We start from the raw sequence: 19,988 nt of genomic DNA, 5'->3' as shown, positions 1-19,988 counted from the left end.
AGACTAACTCTCCACCTTCTCATCCCATGTAATACATTTTGAATAAATTTCTAAAGACTAGATAGATCCTAATTACAGCAAATGTCAGGAGATGAGAAACCACGGAACATAGGAAAGACATTTCAGAAGAAGAAAGTTCTTCTAATGTCCTTCAAATCAAATCATGCAAACACATGACACTCAACTTCACTTATAAGGAAGTGAAAATTTGAATGATGCCAAACTACAGTTTTTTACTTACCAGATTAACAACAACAACAACAAAAAAATCCAAAAGTTTAATTAAGGCACACTCTGCTGGCAGAGCTGTGAATTCATGTATTTCTGGTGGGAATGCAAAAATGTTACAATGCGTAAGAACAAGAATTCTCCAATTTCTAGTAAAATCATGTATCACTCTTTAACTCAGCAAACTAACTTCTCAGCATCTACCTAAAAACAGACCACAATAACACACTCACAAAGGAATGCATTTTGTGGCACTGGCATTCTCTCAGTGGCGCGAGTTCTAAAACAAAGCAATTCCCACTGGTAAGAAATGGGCTGAACAGCAGGAGAGAGATGACTCGCAGGAAGGTGCACAGGCTGTGCCACCGCTCTGGCTCCGGACCCACCGCCCTCAGCGGTCTGCCGGGGCCAACGTGGCCACGCTGCCGAGCAGAGGAGAGGGTAGAACTGGAGTGCCGAGGCTCAAAGGCGAAATAGCACTGGGACTGTTCGAATAAGGCACCCGAAAACTGTGTACCACAGACGCAGGCACGGATTCCATGAGAAACAACACCTAAACCCAAGAAGGCAGCTGCTGTCCAGGTCATCTTAAGAACTTCAATGATTAATCATGCAATAAATGTTCTGGTTTTTAAAAAGAAAAACTAAAAAAAGAAATTAGTTGAATAAATTATGGTATTTTCACAGAGTGGAATACAATGTAGACAGTAAAAAGACAGATATCTTTGCCTACTAATCTGAACTTAACTCTAGGATAGATACATGGTTAGGTTTTATTTTGTTAAAAAGGAAAATACTAAATAATATACAGTATTTCACATTTTGTAGAAAGGAGAAATAAGAATATAGTTTATTTATATATTGCTTCTATATACACCTTACTTATTTTTTTCTATGTTATGTATAAACAATTAAAGCTAGAACATGGGACATTCTAAAATCTACTAAGTTGGTGGATAATCTTTTGCAAGTGCCTCAAAATGAGTAAAAGTTCCCAATATTCAGTGACACACAAGGCTCTCTGAAGAGGTTAGACACGTGACTCATGGATTCCCCTCAGCCATCACAGCAGAAGCCAAAAACAAAGTTATCGAGGGAAGACCTGCGAAGGAGCATCTTGTCTACTGGCCTGAAGCTCCACGACATAGTGAGGAGACTCACAAGAACCCTTTCTGAGAATATTACACCAGCAGAAGCACGGCCAGCTTGAACTGAACAGGATGAGAGAAGACGAGGTGGAAGAAGACTGACAGCCTACCAAAATCTGACAGGCAGGGAACAGGCTCCAACCAACCGAGCTGCCCAGCCAGGGCTCAACGTGTGCACTTTAGAAATGTCAAGCTGTTATTCTAACAGACCTCCAGACAGTAATATCAAGTAAGTAGACTGAATTAAGGGCAGGGAGCTCAAGGACAGCTCAGAGCTGGACTTATAAATGTGTGTGGCATTTAAAACAACAGGACCAGATAAAATCAAACAGAGGGCAAAGACAGAAAAATGAAGCAAACCGAGGACCGAACTCCGAACATTCCAAAATCACAAGTCCTACAGAGAAAAGCCAGCGAAGAAGACAAGGAACAGCCAAACCGATAAAAAGAAATTGGCTATAATGTTAGAGATGCCAGTTTACCAGAATCTTTGAGACCAATTACAATTATTCTACTTTATGTAACCCTCACATGCTCTACTGTATGAAAGTCCCCCTTAAAATGCAAAAGCAGTAACATTAACTTTGATAAGATTCAAATACTTATGGAACATACTCTAGAATAAGGACAGTTTTCCATGACATGACTACAGTGTAATAAATTTTTTTTTTAAATTTTAACCACAGATTTAAAATTCTATAGAAAAATGGAAGCAAGTGACAAGGCTGGACTAATGTCCGGGCAAGGCATGGTCTGCGAACTACCTGGACAGGAACGGGGACAACAATGAAGAACAGCAAGAAGAGTCATAATGAAAAGGTGGGTCCGTCTATTTCTACCTATGCTACTTTCCCCACTGCAGCTTTCTGTCCCCACTGCAGCTGCACAAGGCCACTGCCCACTTCATTTTCCTCCTTCCTAGCCGCCTCTATTTTTGTCCCGATTCTCTCTTCACCTCACCACAGTTTCGGTAGCTTTTGATTCCAACTGATCTGTAGTGCCTTTTGCTGTGCAGTCAAATAAAGTCTGTTTTAGTGAGATAGGTAACAATTATAAAATGATTTAAAACATTTTTATTAATTCTGGATTGATATAGGAGGCCAAAAAGTTTACAAAGAGGAGAACACTGGATAAAGTTGTCCCCGCTCTCCTCCATTTTAGGTAAGAAGCACAAATCAATCAACAATGGTTATAGTGTGAAAATTATAATCCCAGATTTGACTTCAGGGAACTGATTGCAGTTTTCTCCTCTGTGGTGGCAGAGAAGCAGCAGACAGGTAAACTACACTTTCTGAAAGGAGAGTGGTTTTAAGTGAACAGCAACTGCACGGAGTGACACAGATGAACTAGCGCGACCTTGTCGAGTTCACCTGGAAGGGGTTCTTCTCCGCCCTGAGGCAGCGAGGCTTTTCCCACCTGTGGGAGACTGACCAGAAGCACGCTGACAGTCCCCTGCCACGCCATCATCCTCACGTATCACGGACACTGCCACCAAACCTCCTTAGGGTGAAAATATCAGAGGACCGTGCAGCCGGTCGGCCAGACTCTAGAGGGCCAGGTCGATTTTCCAGAAAGATGCAAGAAAAAGAGGGTCCCCCAAGTTTAAAAAGAGAAAACAGCAGTCAATTTATGAGGATTTCTTCCCCTGACCTCCTCAGGTCTGTCTTTTCCTTTCTTCACAAATATCACAGACCTGTGATTAGTTCTGAGTGTGGAAACTCCCAAGTCTCTCCTGATTCATCCAAATACAGAGAATACCTGATTGCTTGCCTCCCACCTAGTAACTGAATTACCTTTCCTGGGGCCACCTTACTGAACCACCGAGTTATCAGGTGGCTCCTCATAAGGAAGCACAAACAGCTGTTGGTGTCAAAAGATGCTGTGGTCTTTGGACACGCCCCCGATCTGACTATCAGCAACAACTCACGTCTCTCCGATGGGGCACAGCAACAGAACAGACATCAATGGGAGATCGGCATGCACTCAGATTCCGGATTCGGAAAGGGAACAAAAACCAAACCCTCCACTCTCTGCCACTTCAGCCTGTCCAACAACCAATATGCTAGAAACCAGGCTCTAACAGCCCAACAAAACTGTGAGTCACAACTCTCAAAATATCACTAAAATTTATCATACACTGTAAAATGCTTGCTTTGTATTTAAATATCCATGCAGAGCATTGTCTTACCTTTTCTAATACAGATAAGTTCATGTACTCCACAGGTTCTTTCTCCACCTGTTAAAAAAAAATTTATTAGAAGTTAAAAACAGAAAACAACCTGACTGTTACAAAAAACCATTTTAAATTAGCTTCTAGAAATGAACTCAGGAAAAGAGTTTGCTAATTCTTCTCCTTAAACTTTACTACATGAGTATGATGACTTGATATACAGAACTTTCTTGGAGCCCAGATCTTATAGTCTTGGAATGAAGACATTTCAGTCAAGTATTTACTTTAAATGGCAAGCCTCCCAGGAGCAGAAACGTACCATTTCCTAAGCTCCTCTTCCAGCCCTCCGGGAGGAAGCACTGCAGGGAAGGACCCCCTTTTGTGCCTGAGCACTAATATACACCGGCAAGTAACTAGGGAAGGGCCAACCCTGTAAAAATACCTTCTATACTTTATCACAATACTCATATCGCAAAAAATGAAACGACCCCTTTCCCCATTCTTCAGCTCCTCACTCTTACAAATCTGTAATGATGAGACAAAGTCTATAAAGAAAACCGTATCATGATAAAAACTAATTCAAACTAAATTTATTTTATCATAATTGTTACCTAAAATTACTTTATCACAAGAGTAATGTTATTACTTACTACAGAAATAGTATTTCCTTCACTCTGAAACACAGTGCCACTTCTTTAATGAATGTAAGCTGAATAAAATTTTGGAGTGTCCTATATATTCATGACCATATAATTATGCTGTAAGTTATGTTTAAACTTTGCATAATAAAAATATGAAACAATTTAACCATCTTAGTTCATTACAAAACTCATTGTAAACAGTTAAGTTATAAGAAATATCTTACAGCAATGAGAAATAAAAACCATGATAGCCACTAAAAAAAAAAAAAAAAAGTAGGTCATCTAAGAAGGTGAAACATTGGAAAACAGTATTTCTATCGCTAAATTAGATTGGACCTACACTGTAACTTGGTTGTAACAATGCCATTGCTTCTTTATTATCAACACTACACAAGTCACTGGTTATAAGGAACATAGACTCAGCGAGAAAAAGCACCTGACTCAGCTATGATTACAAAAGAATTATCATTCAGCAAACCTCAGTGTAAATACAGTGAGACCCTATCACCTGGATTATTACCAATGAGCACCCAGTGTTCAGCTGCTGAGGGGCTAGAATGAACAACACCTACACACCGTATGTCTTTAAAATGGAGAAGACACGAGTCAAATGACTGGAAGGAGAATACTTACCAAATTACAGGAAACGAACTTGGAGAAATTTAGAAGATCACGTATAACAATAACTGTAATGTATACTGACGCCATCACCGATATCTGCATAGGCCTAAAACTATTTCTTACACAGTCATCAAGGCCTGCTCTCTAGATGGCAACACTTAGAGCTTAGTTTGAGTTATGCACTTGGTTTATGTAACAAGGCTGCACTTGTTAAAGCCCATAATTAAAACTAAACTTTCCCGCATATTGACTATAAATCGGTTAGGTTTCATTATCACATCTTAAATGTAACTACACAGTTTCTACAAGTATTAGCAGGAACAAGAAATACTATTATAGTTTTCAAAATACTATTATATTCCACAACCTTCCTCCATTCTGCAGAATGACAATGAAAACTAACACCCACTTTTAAAAATATTCAATCTCCCTGTATCAAATGAAAGGACTGCATAAATAAAAAGCTCCAATAATTAGTATATTTTAAATTCAGAGTCAATTCATAATTGTCAAGTCTGCCGAAGCACGCACAAAAATCCCATAACTAGAAAGAGCAAGACTCTGCTCTACTATTCTTGACATTTGTTCCGAAAATTCTAACCAATAAGTGAGATCACGAGATAAACTGATGTACATGGGGGACTCATGAGCAATCGCTATTATTACTCAAATAAAAAGGAATATTAAAGATAAATAAATGTCAGACAATACGGCAAAATTTGGGGGAAAAAACTTATTTTTAAAAGTACAAAAACAACTCTCCAAAAGTTAAATAAACTTCATCATAGTATCAGACACTCAAATCAATACTCTTTTTATCTTCAATCCTTCCTAAGGAAGAGCATAAGGAAGAAATATGCATTCTGTATGTTAAATGTATGTTTTAACATGTATATTCGAGAGTCAAAAGGCTACAAATTTTATGCCTTTTGAAAAAACCTCTAAAAGTAAATCTGAAAAGTTTCCAAAGAAAATGTTCAATTTGGAAGAAAAAGGCAAGCCATACTCTGACTTAGATATGATGGTAACCAAAAGTGGCTGTCTGATTGTAAGAGTACAATGCACAAGGATACACAATTATTGATTTTTTAATTAAATTTCAGCTTTATTGAGACATTCTCACCAGATAATATTGTTAGACATGTAAAGTGTACACTGTGGTGATTTGATACACTTATAATTAAATATGTCTATCCAACATATAGGGGAATGATTATTTTTATTGAGTTCTAGTTGACATATAGTATTGTATATGTTTAAGAGGTACAACCCGCTGATTTGATACATTTATAACTGCAATAGGATTACCACCTTAGCAGTAGGTAGTATTTCTGTCATGTCACATAATTGCCATTTTTTGTGATGGGAACAATGAAGATCTAGTCTCTCGGCATCCCTGAGGTTTACAACACAGTATTACTGTGTATAATCACTATACTGTGCATTCATCTCCAGAACTCACTTATCTGTTGGGTACAACTTTATGTCCTGAAACAGCAGCTCCCCAATTCCTGCGCCCCCGAGCCCTTGGTAACCACCATTCTACTCTGTTTCTGTGAGTTCTGTTCTTTTAGATTCCACACATTAAGTGATACCCTGCAGCGTCTGTCTTTCTCGGTCTGACCTATCTCACTTAGCACAATGCCCTCAAGGTCCGTCCATGCTACTGCAAATGGCAGAACTTCCCTCTTTTCCATGTCTGAATAATATATCCTTATCCACATCCTTATCCACTCATCTACTGACAGATGCTTAGGTTGTCTCCATATCTCAGCTACTGTGAATAAGATTGCAATAAATGTGCAATATACTGTTTCATTACCTTTGGATACATTATACCCAGGAGTGAGATTGCTGGATCATATGGTAGTTTTATTTTTAATTTTTTGAGAAACCTCCAAAAATCAAGAAGTGACTAAACCAATTTGAGAGAATGGTTACTTAAAATAATCAGTTAGTCAATCTTTTTAGGAAGAGATGAATCTTCCACTAAAATAAATAATCATCGACAAAATGAACTCATATAAAAATAATTTTTCACACAGCAAACATACTTCAAAGACATAATGGTAATGAAGAATTACAGACCATGTAAGAATGACAGAATATGACTCTTAAACTCAGAAATAAAGTTGTCTAGCTTATCATAGATAAACAAACCAAGGCACTCCAAGTACAGTTGCCCAAAGTCACTAGTTAATTGTCAGAAAAAATTAATTACAATACTAGGTTTAACAAAGTGAGAAAGTAAAAACTGATCTTTCTTCATTTTTATAAAAAATAAAAATTATGCAATTGTTTTCCAACCCTTTAAGGTAATTTAAATAAAAATAAATTTCTCAAAACTATTCTTGGAGATAACAGTAGCAATGTTCTTGAAATAATCATCTCAGCAACATGGAAATGAGAAACACGTAACAATGACACGTTTAGTCAAAGTTACCGTCTTTTCCCTCAGGCAAACCCCTGTAGGAACATAATGTAAACTGGCATAATCCTCTACAATTGGCCTAAGTATGTGGTGTAAGAGGAAATAAATGTATGTGGGTGCACACACGTGTGCTGTGAATGTGTGCACATATGTGTGTTTGTATCTGAACTCCCACATACTTGAGAGTGTGCCTGGGAACTGGGAATTTTTTAAGGGGGGGCTTATTATATATAAAGTATGTACTTTTCCACATGTCTACAGAAAGAAAGTAAGTATGATGCTGGATTCCATTCGAAATACACCCAGAGGTACAAAAATGTAATTAAACCCAAAGATGTATTACCTTCAAACTGGATCTAGCAGTCCTTATTAAAACCAACCTTATTTTCTCTACCATGTTTATTTTGAACATTAGCCTAAACCACTACAATTTGTAGGTTCTATTAATTTCTTCTCAAATACTGCAAGGCTACTTTAGAACTACCTTAAATTCCGTCTGGTCTAAAGACTCGTCTCCAAAGCACACGCATTAACGTAGTCACAGTCTTTAGATTACCATCTAGCTTACTCTCGTAAGTTGTTATAGCTCATTCTTAAGCAGACACCTATACTGCACATAACAAGCATGAAATTTTAAATATTTCCTATTAATAGTGCCAACTCCCACCACCCACCTTAACCCATTTAGACCAGTTAATAATCACTAGACACTTTTTAGTTTTGTCCCAATTAAGTCCTTCAAGGAATAACACCAATTTTAGTCCCTAATTAAAAACAGTGTTATAGAAATACCATAGTTTCTTCAATTTTAATGTCAGCATCACCTAATATTGTCCTGAAAACCTTGTGCTTGTTATTTAATCTTTGGAGTAAGAAAAAAATTTAAAAATAACTGAAGTCATTTGTAAAGCAGTAATGATAACCACCTCCAAACAGAAAAGTTTTTATCCCGTATACCGATTCTGTAACAGGAGCTGCTAGAGTGGGGTAGAGGACAATGTTGAGAATGATTCTGAAACCAAGTCCACAAGTGGTAGGGAAAAGAAGATACTTTAACAACACAGGTGTCTTCTACAGTCAAGACAGGGAGCCGTGCCACACATTTGCTGTCCACAACTGAGATGATGCCTGGCCCTTGGTGGGCACCCACAATATGTTAGTTCCCTTTCCATTCCTCACAAGTAGAATACAACATTCTGAGAAAACTCAGATTTACCCTGGAAACAGAGAAGACTCTGTATGTTTTCTTCTCTTCCACAGTATCAATTATTTAATTTGAAACATCCTCCTGTGTAAATATTCCAAAACATTAATCTTCTCATTCTTCTTAATTTGTCCTTTTTCAGAATTTTGCTTAAAAAAAAAAATTCAGGTTTCCAACTCCCTGGGAATTATCCTCCCAAATTGAATTCCTTTATTTTGTTGGTTGTTACTAAGCAATTGCTATTGAGTTAAAATAGTCTGAATTATTTTTCTGTCTACTTTTACAAACCATTTTATTTGTAATATTCCTGTCCAATAACAGCCTAAATTTTAAGAAACATATTCACCACCACTTCAGCATCACATGAAATAACTAAATACATCTCTTCTTAAAACAGTATCTTAGAGTACTTTATAATTTGAAAAACATATCCTTTTTGATCCATAAGTATCTCTTTTGATCCACATATGTTCCTATTAATTTATTTGATAATTTTTTCTAAGAAGTGTAAACTTTATCATATATAAGTAAATTAATCAATTTTCCCCACTTTAAGCCACTTTTTAATTCATTCCTTTAACTATGTTTTTGGGGGTTAGCAGCTCATTGAGATCGTACCATAAAGCCCTGAATACGTACATGCTCACAAAAAGGTGTTCTGCTTCATTTCCTAGTTAACTGAGCACGTCTTTTTGTTTTAACTACTGCACCAGAACATTTTTAAAACTACTAATATGCATTATTGCATTAGTAAGTTCAGAATACTGAAGATAACTTAACTTCATTAAAATACTCTACCTGTTGATGACTCACATTACTATAAACATCAATTCTAATACAGCCCTCAAACTGAAAATAAGACACTGTTCTGCATATACATATAGATCCTAGAAGTTTGTCTTTAAGTAAATTCCTAATAACAGCTTGCTGTGTTGTCACTACTTTCTCTTTCTAAGAAATGGTAAATCAATGGTTCTAATTTGTCCAGTTTCAATCAAGATTTTACTACACACAAATAAAGATTTTACTACATATACAAAATATGCATACAGTCATTTTACTCAAAAGCTTGTAATACTTTATTTATAGTATTTTGTCCGACCCTATACATTTTCATATTAGGCATGAACTAGCTAGGATTTGTAGCAGAGAGAATGGAGTAGCCTCAATGGAAATCAAATCCATGACGACAATCTACTTACTATACTACCACACATACACTATGTGCAAACACCGTACTCAACTTAAGAAAATAATGCAAATGTCGTTACTCAACAGACTGTCTAAGTCAGAGAATACGCAGTTCTCTCTGCTTCCACACTGGTATTTGCTGCTGCGTTCTAACACTACCTAAAACAACGAAAACCGAAATACAACTATTTCTCTAGTGTTCCCCACTTTTTTCTAAATTTGCTTAGTGAATCAGATGAGACATCTTAAATAAATTGAAAATTACTAAAAAATGCTTAGGGAGGTCTCTGAACAAATCTACCTAATATCCAAACATGCCTTAAAACTCTGTGAAACATTAGAAATTTTATTCCTGCCAAAAGTCAAAAGTATCAGTCTTGTAGGAACATCACTGATTAAACTGCACTGTAAATCCTCAAAAAATCAACTACTCAAAAAACTGCCTCACTCTGCCACAGACGGTGGATAGGTGTGACCCTTTAACTACATTATCCCCTATTCCATTATTATGACAGCTCTCTAATAATAACATGGAAAGCAAAAACGAAGTGTGGTATTTCCCCTCAAAACTAAAAATATAAAATGTTTGCGTTCTTTTTCAATTTCCAGTAATTTATTTACTTTTGTTGTTCAATTATAGTTATCCCCATATCCCTCCCCTTTCTCTCCCCCTGCATTTTTTCTTTTTTTAATTCAGTATTTCAAATGGCTTTTGGAAGTCCAGATTCTGCCTTGGAAATCTTAAGAGTCACAACAGATCTTCAAGAGCATCTCAGAACTGTGCTGATGACTTTTAAAATGTATGTGAAAGTGTGTGGATAACCATAAGGTGCATTAGGAATAAAAAGTACATACATACACAGGCACGCAGATTCTAAATTCTTTTACAATTTTTAAAAATGCTACCCAGAGCGGTTAAATGGTTAAAGTTAAAATAGCAAGTCAACAAGAAAGATGAGTATTTTTCACTTCAGCAAAACATTTCCGCACGGAGTCTTCTGATTCTTATGGAAAAGACAGAGGAATGTGGGCTAGATGAAAGAAGGGCATAGGCCAGTTCATTAAAGAGCAACTTTATCCTGAGGTTTTAAATAACGTGGATTTGCATGAGAGAAGGGATGCCACGCAGGTGAGAACAACAGACTTGTAATGTATTGCTCCAGAAGGCAGTCCTAGAATGAGTATATAAACAGACACTACTGAATAGCGGATTTTGGGTCAAATACAAAGACGTTATGAACTACAGGAATTAGAGTCCCACACTGACATATACCATTCAGTGTCCATCGGCATATGAAGTGAATGAATTCAACGCACTTAATGTTTTTATACAAAAGAAGGATGATCCATCTCTTGGTGTTCGCATTATACTGTAATAGCATGGTTACAACCCGCTCTGTCTCCCTCACCAAAACATGTGCTCCTTGAGGGCAAAAATATGGTCTTATTATTTTTATAGTGTCCAGCATAGAACATTGAGTCCAAGTAGTGCTCACTAAGTCTAGTGAGTGAGGTAACTGAATGTTTTAAGAACCAACCTCTTTGGGCCCCGGCTGGTGTGGCTCAGTGGATTGAGTGCCAGCCTGCAAACCAAAGGGCCGCTGGTTTGATTCCCAGTCAGCGCACACGCCTGGGTTGCAGTCCAGGTCCCTGGTTGGGGGCATGTGAGAGGCAACCACACATTGATGTTTCTGTCCCTCTCCTTCTCCCTTCCCCTCTGTCTAAAAATAAATAAAATCTTCAAAAAAACCACAAAACCCCCACTTCATTGGGAATAATGTTGGGTGAGATGACCTCTTGGGGCCCTGAAATTCTTAGATGTCCCCAGTACAAAGTCCTGGTCCAGAGCTCATTTTACTTTGTAACACAGCATCAAAAAATCTGCTTTAGTACATGAAAAACAGCATTCAGATTAACCTAACCTGACATCTTTGTTTGAAATGCTAATGTTAACAGTAGTTCCTTTGGCAAACTAGAAAAGATAATGCGTGATCTTTATATGCTGAAACCTTATGCTTAAATGTGAAATTATTTACAAGAGTATCTCACAGGAGAACCTCTAGAACATGGGAATTAAACAGTCTTGTTCTTTGAGCACACAAGTAGTTGTAAGCAGAGCAAAATGCTATCAGCTGACATGAAACAGGAATCAATCACGTTGAACTGCTAGGGGTTAAGAAGGGAAGGACTGAGGAAAAGAGCAGAAACTGCAAAATATTTTAAGAAATTCCAAGTTATAGGATCATATATGGATACTATCTGGCTAATTCTTCCTCACCTTCTGCATAATCCTTTTTACCTTTATCACATCAGAAGAAATTCTACTACGAACTGATTGGGGGAACAAAGTACAAAATGTAAATCGTTGGATTTAGCTTCCTGATTTTGAACCTGCAGTAAGAAGCACACAGAGGAAAAAAGGTTGAATAACAAGACTATAAAGGATTACAGGTAAATCTTATTCCTGGTGCTCTCCATAATTCTAGCTAAAGTAGTTACTTTAACTGTCTGAATGTCCAATCACATGAACAAATAAGATAAATGCAAACACACAGCTAAAGCGATTTCGGAGTCCACAGGATCTGACAAAAAGGAGCCCACAAGATACATATTACTAGCGACTGGTCACCGAAATGGAAAGTGCTTTTAAGAGTTTCACTTAAAGGGTCACATAAAATTTAGGCTAATAACCACACAGGTATAGATGCTTTGGACATCTGTACAGATGAATACGCATACACGGTGAATTTCACAAACTACTTTCACTGGTTGAGTTAATCTGAGAGAGAGGAGCTGGCAGATGCTGCAGTCCTTCACATAAGTGTCCTAACCATGTGGTGTTCATTTTCACAATATCCACCTTCAAAACAAAACAAAATGTAGACACTTCATTGCAGTTACATGTGTTTGAAACAAGAGAAAAATACACTTTAGTGTCGACTACCTTATCTAGGAACTTAATTTATTAAGTTTCTTTTTCAAATAATTAGTATTGTCGGCACTATAACACTTAAACTGAAATGTACACAGGATTCTAAGAGTGTATGTTTGTTGCAAAGATGTTTTTCCTTCTCTCTCGTAGAGAAAAAAGCAGTTTTGAATGTTAGGGGAAAAACCGCTTGAAGAGGAAATCACCTCACTGCCAATGTCCTGGTCCCCCACACCAGCAAACAGAAGGGGAAGGGACGAGGAGTGCACGCAGCCCAACGCTCCGGAGCAAAGACTGAGGAGGGCTGGGACTGGGACGGCAGCAAAACTAGACTCCTAGTTTGGTAGGAAGGCGGGTAATGCGGGAGGATGGTTTGCTGGAGCGAGGTCAACGGAAAGGGGTACACCCCGCGGTCCAGAGCTCCCCAGCGGTGCCGCCGGGTCTGCAACACCGCGCACCGAAGCCCCACTAGGCGCCGCCAGGAGGAAGCGGCGGCCCCGGCCCAGTACCTGCAAGCCGGACCGGCTCCTCCCTACTCCGGGCCACCGGCCGAGGCCGACGGACCCGCGAGGGCCGAGCCAGCGAGCGGCAGTCCGGCGGACCCGTGGCGCCGCTCCGCCCACCCGCCTGCCGGGGCGCAGTCGGGACCCCTGCGCCGCCTCCGCCTGCTTCCCGCCCCCAGGAGACTGCCCCACCCGTGCCGCGGCCTCCGGGGCGCCGCCGAGCCCCCGCTCCCGGAGCGTTCACGAGCCTCCTCCCTCCCCGCCGTCGGCCTCCACTTACCTTCAATCGCCATGATGTGCTTGCCATGGACCGCACCAACTGGATCGCGGGGGCGCGGGCGGCCGCGCGGGAGGGCGGACGACGCGCGGAGGCGGCCAGCGGGCGGGGCGGGGCCGGCCCCGCAATCGCCGGGCTGCGCGGCGTGGACCGGGGCCGCGGGCGGGGCGGGACTGGGCGGGGCGGAGGAGGGGCCCCGAGCGCCGCCGGCACGAGCTGCGGGAGGAATGGAACCTTCCCGGGCCGCCGCCGCACGTGACGCCGCCCCGCCCCCACCCCGCCGCCCCCACAGCGCCTCGCGCGGTGATTCGAAACAGGTGCGGGGTCCGAGGAGCCCCACCATCCGCACCTGAGACCCGCTGGAGGCGCCGGGAGCCTGTGCGGGCGGCGCGACCCGGCCGGTCCGGGGCTTCCAGGGGCCTGGACCACCGCGGAGGGGCCCGCCTCTCCTGTGCGTGCGGCCTCCGAAGTCCGCAGGGGACTGCAGAAGGATGTGGTCAGGACCATGGACAGGGCTCCCCGCCAGTAGACCGGGCTCAGGCATTCCCACCTGGGGACTCGCTGAGATTCTGGAATCGGGAGGTCTGTTTTGTTTTGTTTCCGTTTTGCTCCGCCTGCCTCGCCTCCGGGCTCTGCTGCGGAGCGGAGAGACAGCCCGTTGGCAGAGAGGGAACCGGAGAGCTGGATCCCGAGGACAGCAGCCTGTCTCCCCTTGCCTCCTCTCCTTCTCTCTGTCACTCTTCACCCCTTGGCCTCGCTCCGGGTGAAGCTTGCCACTCCCCTGGGCTTGGTTTTCCCCTTTGAAAATATGAGTTGGTAGTTGTCCACATATTTGAAACACGCATCTAAAGCCATACAAAAGTAGAGGTCCAACGTTTTTGACAACAGGCCTGAGAAGCATGCCACATGCCGGTTTTTCAACTTCACAAACCTATGAGCATCGGGAACAGTCACAGGCCAAGCCTGAACACAGCAACGATTGGCCCCTGAATTTTCACCTGAAGGACTTGAACCGCTCAACGACGCACCCCACTCGCTGAGGACCTAGACCATCGATGGCGTGAACAACATTGAGGAACAGGGAGCTAGTTGTTCTTCCTGGTGAAGAAAATGCTAACTAACTCTTGGTGCAAAATTGCTACATTGGGGACTAACACAAAGGAGAAGATATTTTGCACTTATGTAAGTGAGGTTGGACTGTAAATCTAGAGCAGAACTTCCATTGCCCTTATGTAATCTCTCCCTCTGTCGCGATTTGTGTTCAGTTGATTTTCCTTCTTTACCATTTTCATTAGTTTAATGAATATTTATTGAATCAGGCGCTGTGCTGAAAGCTGGTTATAAGCAAGAGTTGTTATTGAAGGATGAAAATACCATTCTACTCGGAAAATATTAAAATGTCTATATTTTAGAAAAGCTCAATGGTATCTGTGAGATTCATGTAAAATATGTGTAGTGCCAAAGATATTTTTTCTTGGTAACTTCCCTTAAAGCAGTCTTGAACTCCACAGCCTTGGTTTGAACTTGAAACCACAGATCTGGGTTATGGTTTATGCCTTGGCTCTGAGTAGTCCAATTGTTCAATGTTTTTAAATTTTCATGTTGAAAGCCAGAAAAACTGAATTATTATTTCATCACCAATTACCTAAATTACCATATATGTGTATGTGACCAAGTTATGTGAGAATCCGTAACCAGGTTCATATCGTGAAGTTGGCTCAGAAAATTAGTTTGTGTGTATGGTGAACTTGAACTTCAAACTTGTCAAATCTGGGAATTTAGGCCAAGGCTCTTCTATATTGGTGACGTTTCCCTCCCGGATTATAATGCAGAATTCTTCCTGCCAAAATTGCCTTTAAAACAAAACAAAACAAAACAGAACTTTGCTCTCCAAATATTAGTTGGAACATTTCTATGAGACTAGTTTTGAGCAATATCATATGGCTTCCCTTACCTTTCCAAAATTTCGTATAGCTTCTGAGTTTGCTTAGCAGCCACATGGAGTTGAGATTTCACTTCTTATACGCATATATTCCTATTTCTAAAGTATGGTTTAATACTTTTAATTTGGGAGAGTATCAATCATTTATAATTTAAATGTTTTATGTCTTTTTAACTACACATCCTACCTAATGACACAATTTTTTTCTAATTTTGACCTTAGTCCTCTGAACTATCTTTAGTCTATACTGCCTTATGTACTAGGAGATGTTCAAGGCCTGCTGCATTTTTAGTTCACTATTGATTAATTATTTTTCACAACAGTTTCCCATCACATAGCTCAAGCGATTACCTAATTTGCTCATCATGTGTTTGGAGGGAGTTAGAGGCTAAAATGGGAAAAGAGAAATAAAAAAATGTCAAAATAATTTCCTTCCCTGAGACTGGGAAATGCACATGTGTTTTTGGTATATCGTTTCAACTAATATTTCATAGAAATATTAGTTAAAATGATAGTTTGACTTCCAGGAGGACCACAAAGCTTAATTTATTGAGTAGTATGGCTGAAATATCAGTGGACAAAGAAAATAACGAAGGCAAATCATGTGGAAAGGCCAACTCAAAGGGCAAGTGGTAAGTAATTTCACCTACATTGTTTAAGTAGTTTTCATGTGCCAACCAAAATAACCTACCACCATTAATAGCAATACTATCTTGATGGCAAAGTATGTTCCAAGTTACTAAAGTTCCAAATATACCTCCAAGAAGCAAATGATCTTTAAAGTTGAAACTTTCCTTTATTTAAGCTGTTCAATTGGAAAAGACTGAAATCACTAAGGAAATAATATCTAGTAATTTATGCATATAGTTGCAAGAATGGAGAAAAAACTATCTAGCAAATATATAGTTGCATAAATAAAGACCTATACCAGCCCTGGCTAGTGTGGCTCAGTGGGTTGAGTGCTGGCCTGCAAACCAAAGCATTGTTGGTTTGATTCCCAGTCAGGGTACATGCCTGGGTTTTAGGCCAGGTCCCTGGTAGGGGGCACATAAGAGGCAACTACACATTGATGTTTCTCTCCCTTTCTTTCTCCCTCCCTCCCCCTCTCTCTAAAAATAAATAAATAAAATCTTTTAAAAAACAAAACCTATACCAAAAGTACCTATACAAAAAACAAAACTACATTTTGGAAAATTTAGTAGGTGTTAAATTATATTATCACAGGATTTTGAGTCTTTGAGTAAGAAAGGCATTTTAAACTTTCAGCCTCGTTAGCAGCTGCAGTTATCTGAGAAGGCGTGGCTGGATTAATGACAAATCTAGCTAAAACCATTAACATTGCTTTGCTTTCATGAATCTGGTCATGCAAATGGTTATAATATTAGTTATTCTGGTAGCTTTGCCAATGAGAGCAACTCAACTTGAACTAGCTTAAGGAAAAATGGAATGTTAATTTAAAAAAATAAGTATAAAAATAAAGCCGGGCCTCAGTATCAACTCGACTTGGGAACCTGCATGCTGTTACTATACTCTCTGCCTCACCTCTACCTCTCTCTGCACGTTGGCTTCATTTTGCTGGCTCACCGCAGGCTAACTTTATCCATGGAAAAGGTGACTCCTGAAAACTTCCAGGCTTTACAGCTCACAGATTTTGCCAACTTCTTAGGCCCCAAGTCCAAAAATTTCAAAAAAAAGAAAGTGGGGTATCATTGGCTACGCTTAAATAAGGTACCCTACCCCAGACCAGTGAGGAAGCCAGGTACTAAAATTGGCCAGCTTGGGTCAGACAGATACCTCTGACAAAACAATGGCAGGGTCACGGAAAAAATACAAGAGCCCCCATGGGACGTGTGTGGACGAACTGGAGAGGAGGGAAAACAGTTCCCAGAAGGGGATGCTTGGACAGAGAAAGCTTAAGTGATGACTACAAGGGTGCTCTACCTGAGCACATTCCCCCAAGATTCCCTGAAAGCAGAGCCCTTCAGAAGAACCGTCTGTGATAATGAAAACTTTCTTTGTTTGTGCTGTGCAATGCAGTGGCCGCCAGCCATACGTGGCTACTGTGTATTGTATCAGACCGCACGGCTCTACAGCTACATAAACAGCACGGTGGTGTTCAGGAAGAGACTGTCAAAGAAAACTACTTAAGGGGTGCTCGGCAGGGTAAACTGCAATGTTTCTGGTGAGAGGACACAGTAGTAGTTTCTCCATGTGTAGGTACTCTACCTGATGACCTGGCACAGTTGAAAATGCACCCGCCATGCTGTGGGCAGGTAATTAAAGGTTGAAATGGGTAGAAAAACAAACATAAATATAAATCAGAATAATTCTTTTTTCTCTTCCATTTCGTCCATCAATTATTTTCCTCAAGACTTGTCACCCCACTCGAGACAGCACTATAATAACAAAGAAAAAAGCTACATATGGAGCATTCTAGAATTGTTTTTATTCACATAAGTCAGATGGTAGTTTTCCTTCGTGTCTCCTAAAGCTTTAGCATGGACATCAATTTATTACCTTATACTTACTTTCCATTATATTTCCTGAGCCCTTCATACAGGCTGAAGGGCCACCTACACTTCTCTTCCTTCCCTCTCTAAATATCATGTGTTCTTGTATAATCTCTGTTGTAACTTCTTATGGGTCAATGAAGTTATCTATATTGGCTAAATGCATAAAGGAATGCACTGTGGTTTCTTGACACAGTTACAGCACAGCGTGATACTGTCCTGTCAGCATGGAGGAGTAAACAGAACTCCCAAACATACAGACCAATTGAACACAAAATGCTCAACAAGTACATGCTTAGTAGGGTAGAAGCTACAGTAGCTAAGTGTTCTTACGCACAACAAAGAAGTATACTATTTTGTTCTAGGGAAGAGTGCTAGATTTTATTTAAAACCTTTTTTCACAGCTGGATGGTCCCATGATAATCACAAGTGACAGTTATATAATAATTTTCACTCAAAGGTCAAAAAATATACCACATACCTTTTAAATGACATAAGTATGTCACATACCAGTAAAGGCAGCCACCTACCATGTACAAAGCAGGAAGCAATCTGCAGAAGCCCTCAAGAATGTACGTACGCAGGAAAAAAATGAATTCTACATTAAGAAAGTAAATTGAGCCCTGGCTGGTGTGGCTCAGTGGATTGAGTGCTGACCTGCGAACCAAAGGGTCACAGGTTGGATTCCCAGTCAGGGCATGTACCTGTATTGTGGGCCAGGTCCCCAGTAGGGGACACTTGAGAGGCAACCACACATTAATGTTTCCCTTCCCTCTCACCCTCCCTTCCCCTCTCTAAAAATAAATAAATGAAATCTTTAAAAAAATTTTTTAAAGAAAATAAATAGAAAATCTGAGTTAGATGAGAAAATCTGCTGCTGCTGCAAAAATTCATTCAAATCTTCGTTTATATAATTGTTTACATTCATCAAGTACAAGAATGTCAAACAATTCTCTGTATAAAAGTAGATACTCAGTTTTGTTGAATGAATAAATATATCATAATGGGCTTAGTTTCATGGATCCTTTATACTAATAGTTCTTAAACTTTGAAATGTTCCTCTACACAACCACCAAATAAAATAGCCATTGATAATTGTGATACAGAGAAACTTAAAATACTCTGCCTAGAATCATAGCTCTCCTTATCATCTTTCCAGTTATTTTCTCCCAATGTAAAATCTCTTTTTGCTTAACTATATACTGTCATGAATGAAAAGAAAAATTTTCTCAGAGTTTAGCATGATATGCCATGCCACGCTCTGATATTTAAAAAGTTCATTTGTGCTTTTACTTTAAAATAAAGCAAGCTATTAAAGATACTGTAGGACATCTTTTGAGGGTTCAGAAAGATGGGCCCCAATGATCAATTATAGGACAATAATTTTTAAGCATACAATTTCTTAGTTTTACATGACATGCCAAGGTTTGGAAGGAAAGACTCTAAGCATAATTTCTGTTTCTATTGCTATGGTGAAGTTTTCATTCCATGAAGATGCTCACACTGAATTTTAAAAACACTACAAAATTTGATTTTACAGTACATGTTATTAACTTCCTAAACAATCCAATTTCTCTCTTATGGTAACATCACAAATATTTTGTTTAACTTTTAATAGAAAAGATGATATAAAATAATAAATACGCTATTTACTAGGATACCTGCCACTTCTCTCACTTTCTGTCCACTGCATCTTACTGTTATCGATTTACATGGGGGAAAACAGTGCTTTTCCAGATGCTAAGCCCTCTTTTTCCTTCTCCACTCAGGTTCATTCACCAACCAAAATATACTTTTTAAAATTTATTCCTATATTATTAAATATTTGTCCAACTTAACCCCAGAGGTGGAATTTGTACCTAAGATAAGTCAGAGAACTCCCAAGAAGCTGCACATCTGCCTAATAAGCAGTAAGGCCCAGTGCTGGCACCCAAAGTAAAATCCTCCATATTTTAATACATTAGATACTTGTCCCTAGTCCTTTATTTTAAATTGTGAATGGAAAGGCAAGAATCTCCAGATGCTTTAAAAGGACCTAAGTAAACAACTAGATAAATGATCCCAAGTGAAACTCAGTTCCAAAAAGATATTATAAACCATTAAACAAAGGTGCTATTGAAATAAAAGAGAAACATCCAAGAATAAGGAAGCATACTGAAAGTTGAAAATATGATTGTTATCCGAAGGGATGGA

At 39.6% G+C, this 19,988-nt stretch overlaps 1 protein-coding gene across 2 annotated transcripts in view; it reads right to left on the bottom strand.

Moving 5' to 3' along the window:
- The window catches only part of SYT14 (synaptotagmin 14), a 212,205-nt gene extending 198,808 nt beyond the window's left edge, over positions 1–13,397 (bottom strand). For both annotated transcript variants that reach the window (XM_053915751.2, XM_053915749.2), the window contains exons 1-2: positions 13,347–13,397; positions 3,565–3,612 (exon numbers count right to left, since the gene is read on the bottom strand). In XM_053915751.2, the coding sequence (XP_053771726.1) occupies positions 3,565–3,612; positions 13,347–13,359 (61 nt within the window). In that variant the 5' untranslated portion in view covers positions 13,360–13,397. The remainder of the gene's footprint in view (positions 1–3,564; positions 3,613–13,346) is intronic.
- Between the last annotated feature and the right edge of the window lie 6,591 nt (positions 13,398–19,988).

The sequence above is a fragment of the Desmodus rotundus genome, chromosome 12, assembly GCF_022682495.2.
Source record: "Desmodus rotundus isolate HL8 chromosome 12, HLdesRot8A.1, whole genome shotgun sequence".
NCBI lineage: Eukaryota > Metazoa > Chordata > Mammalia > Chiroptera > Phyllostomidae > Desmodus > Desmodus rotundus.
Note: the sequence above shows the minus strand (reverse complement) of the source record. Positions and strands in the feature narration are given on the sequence as shown.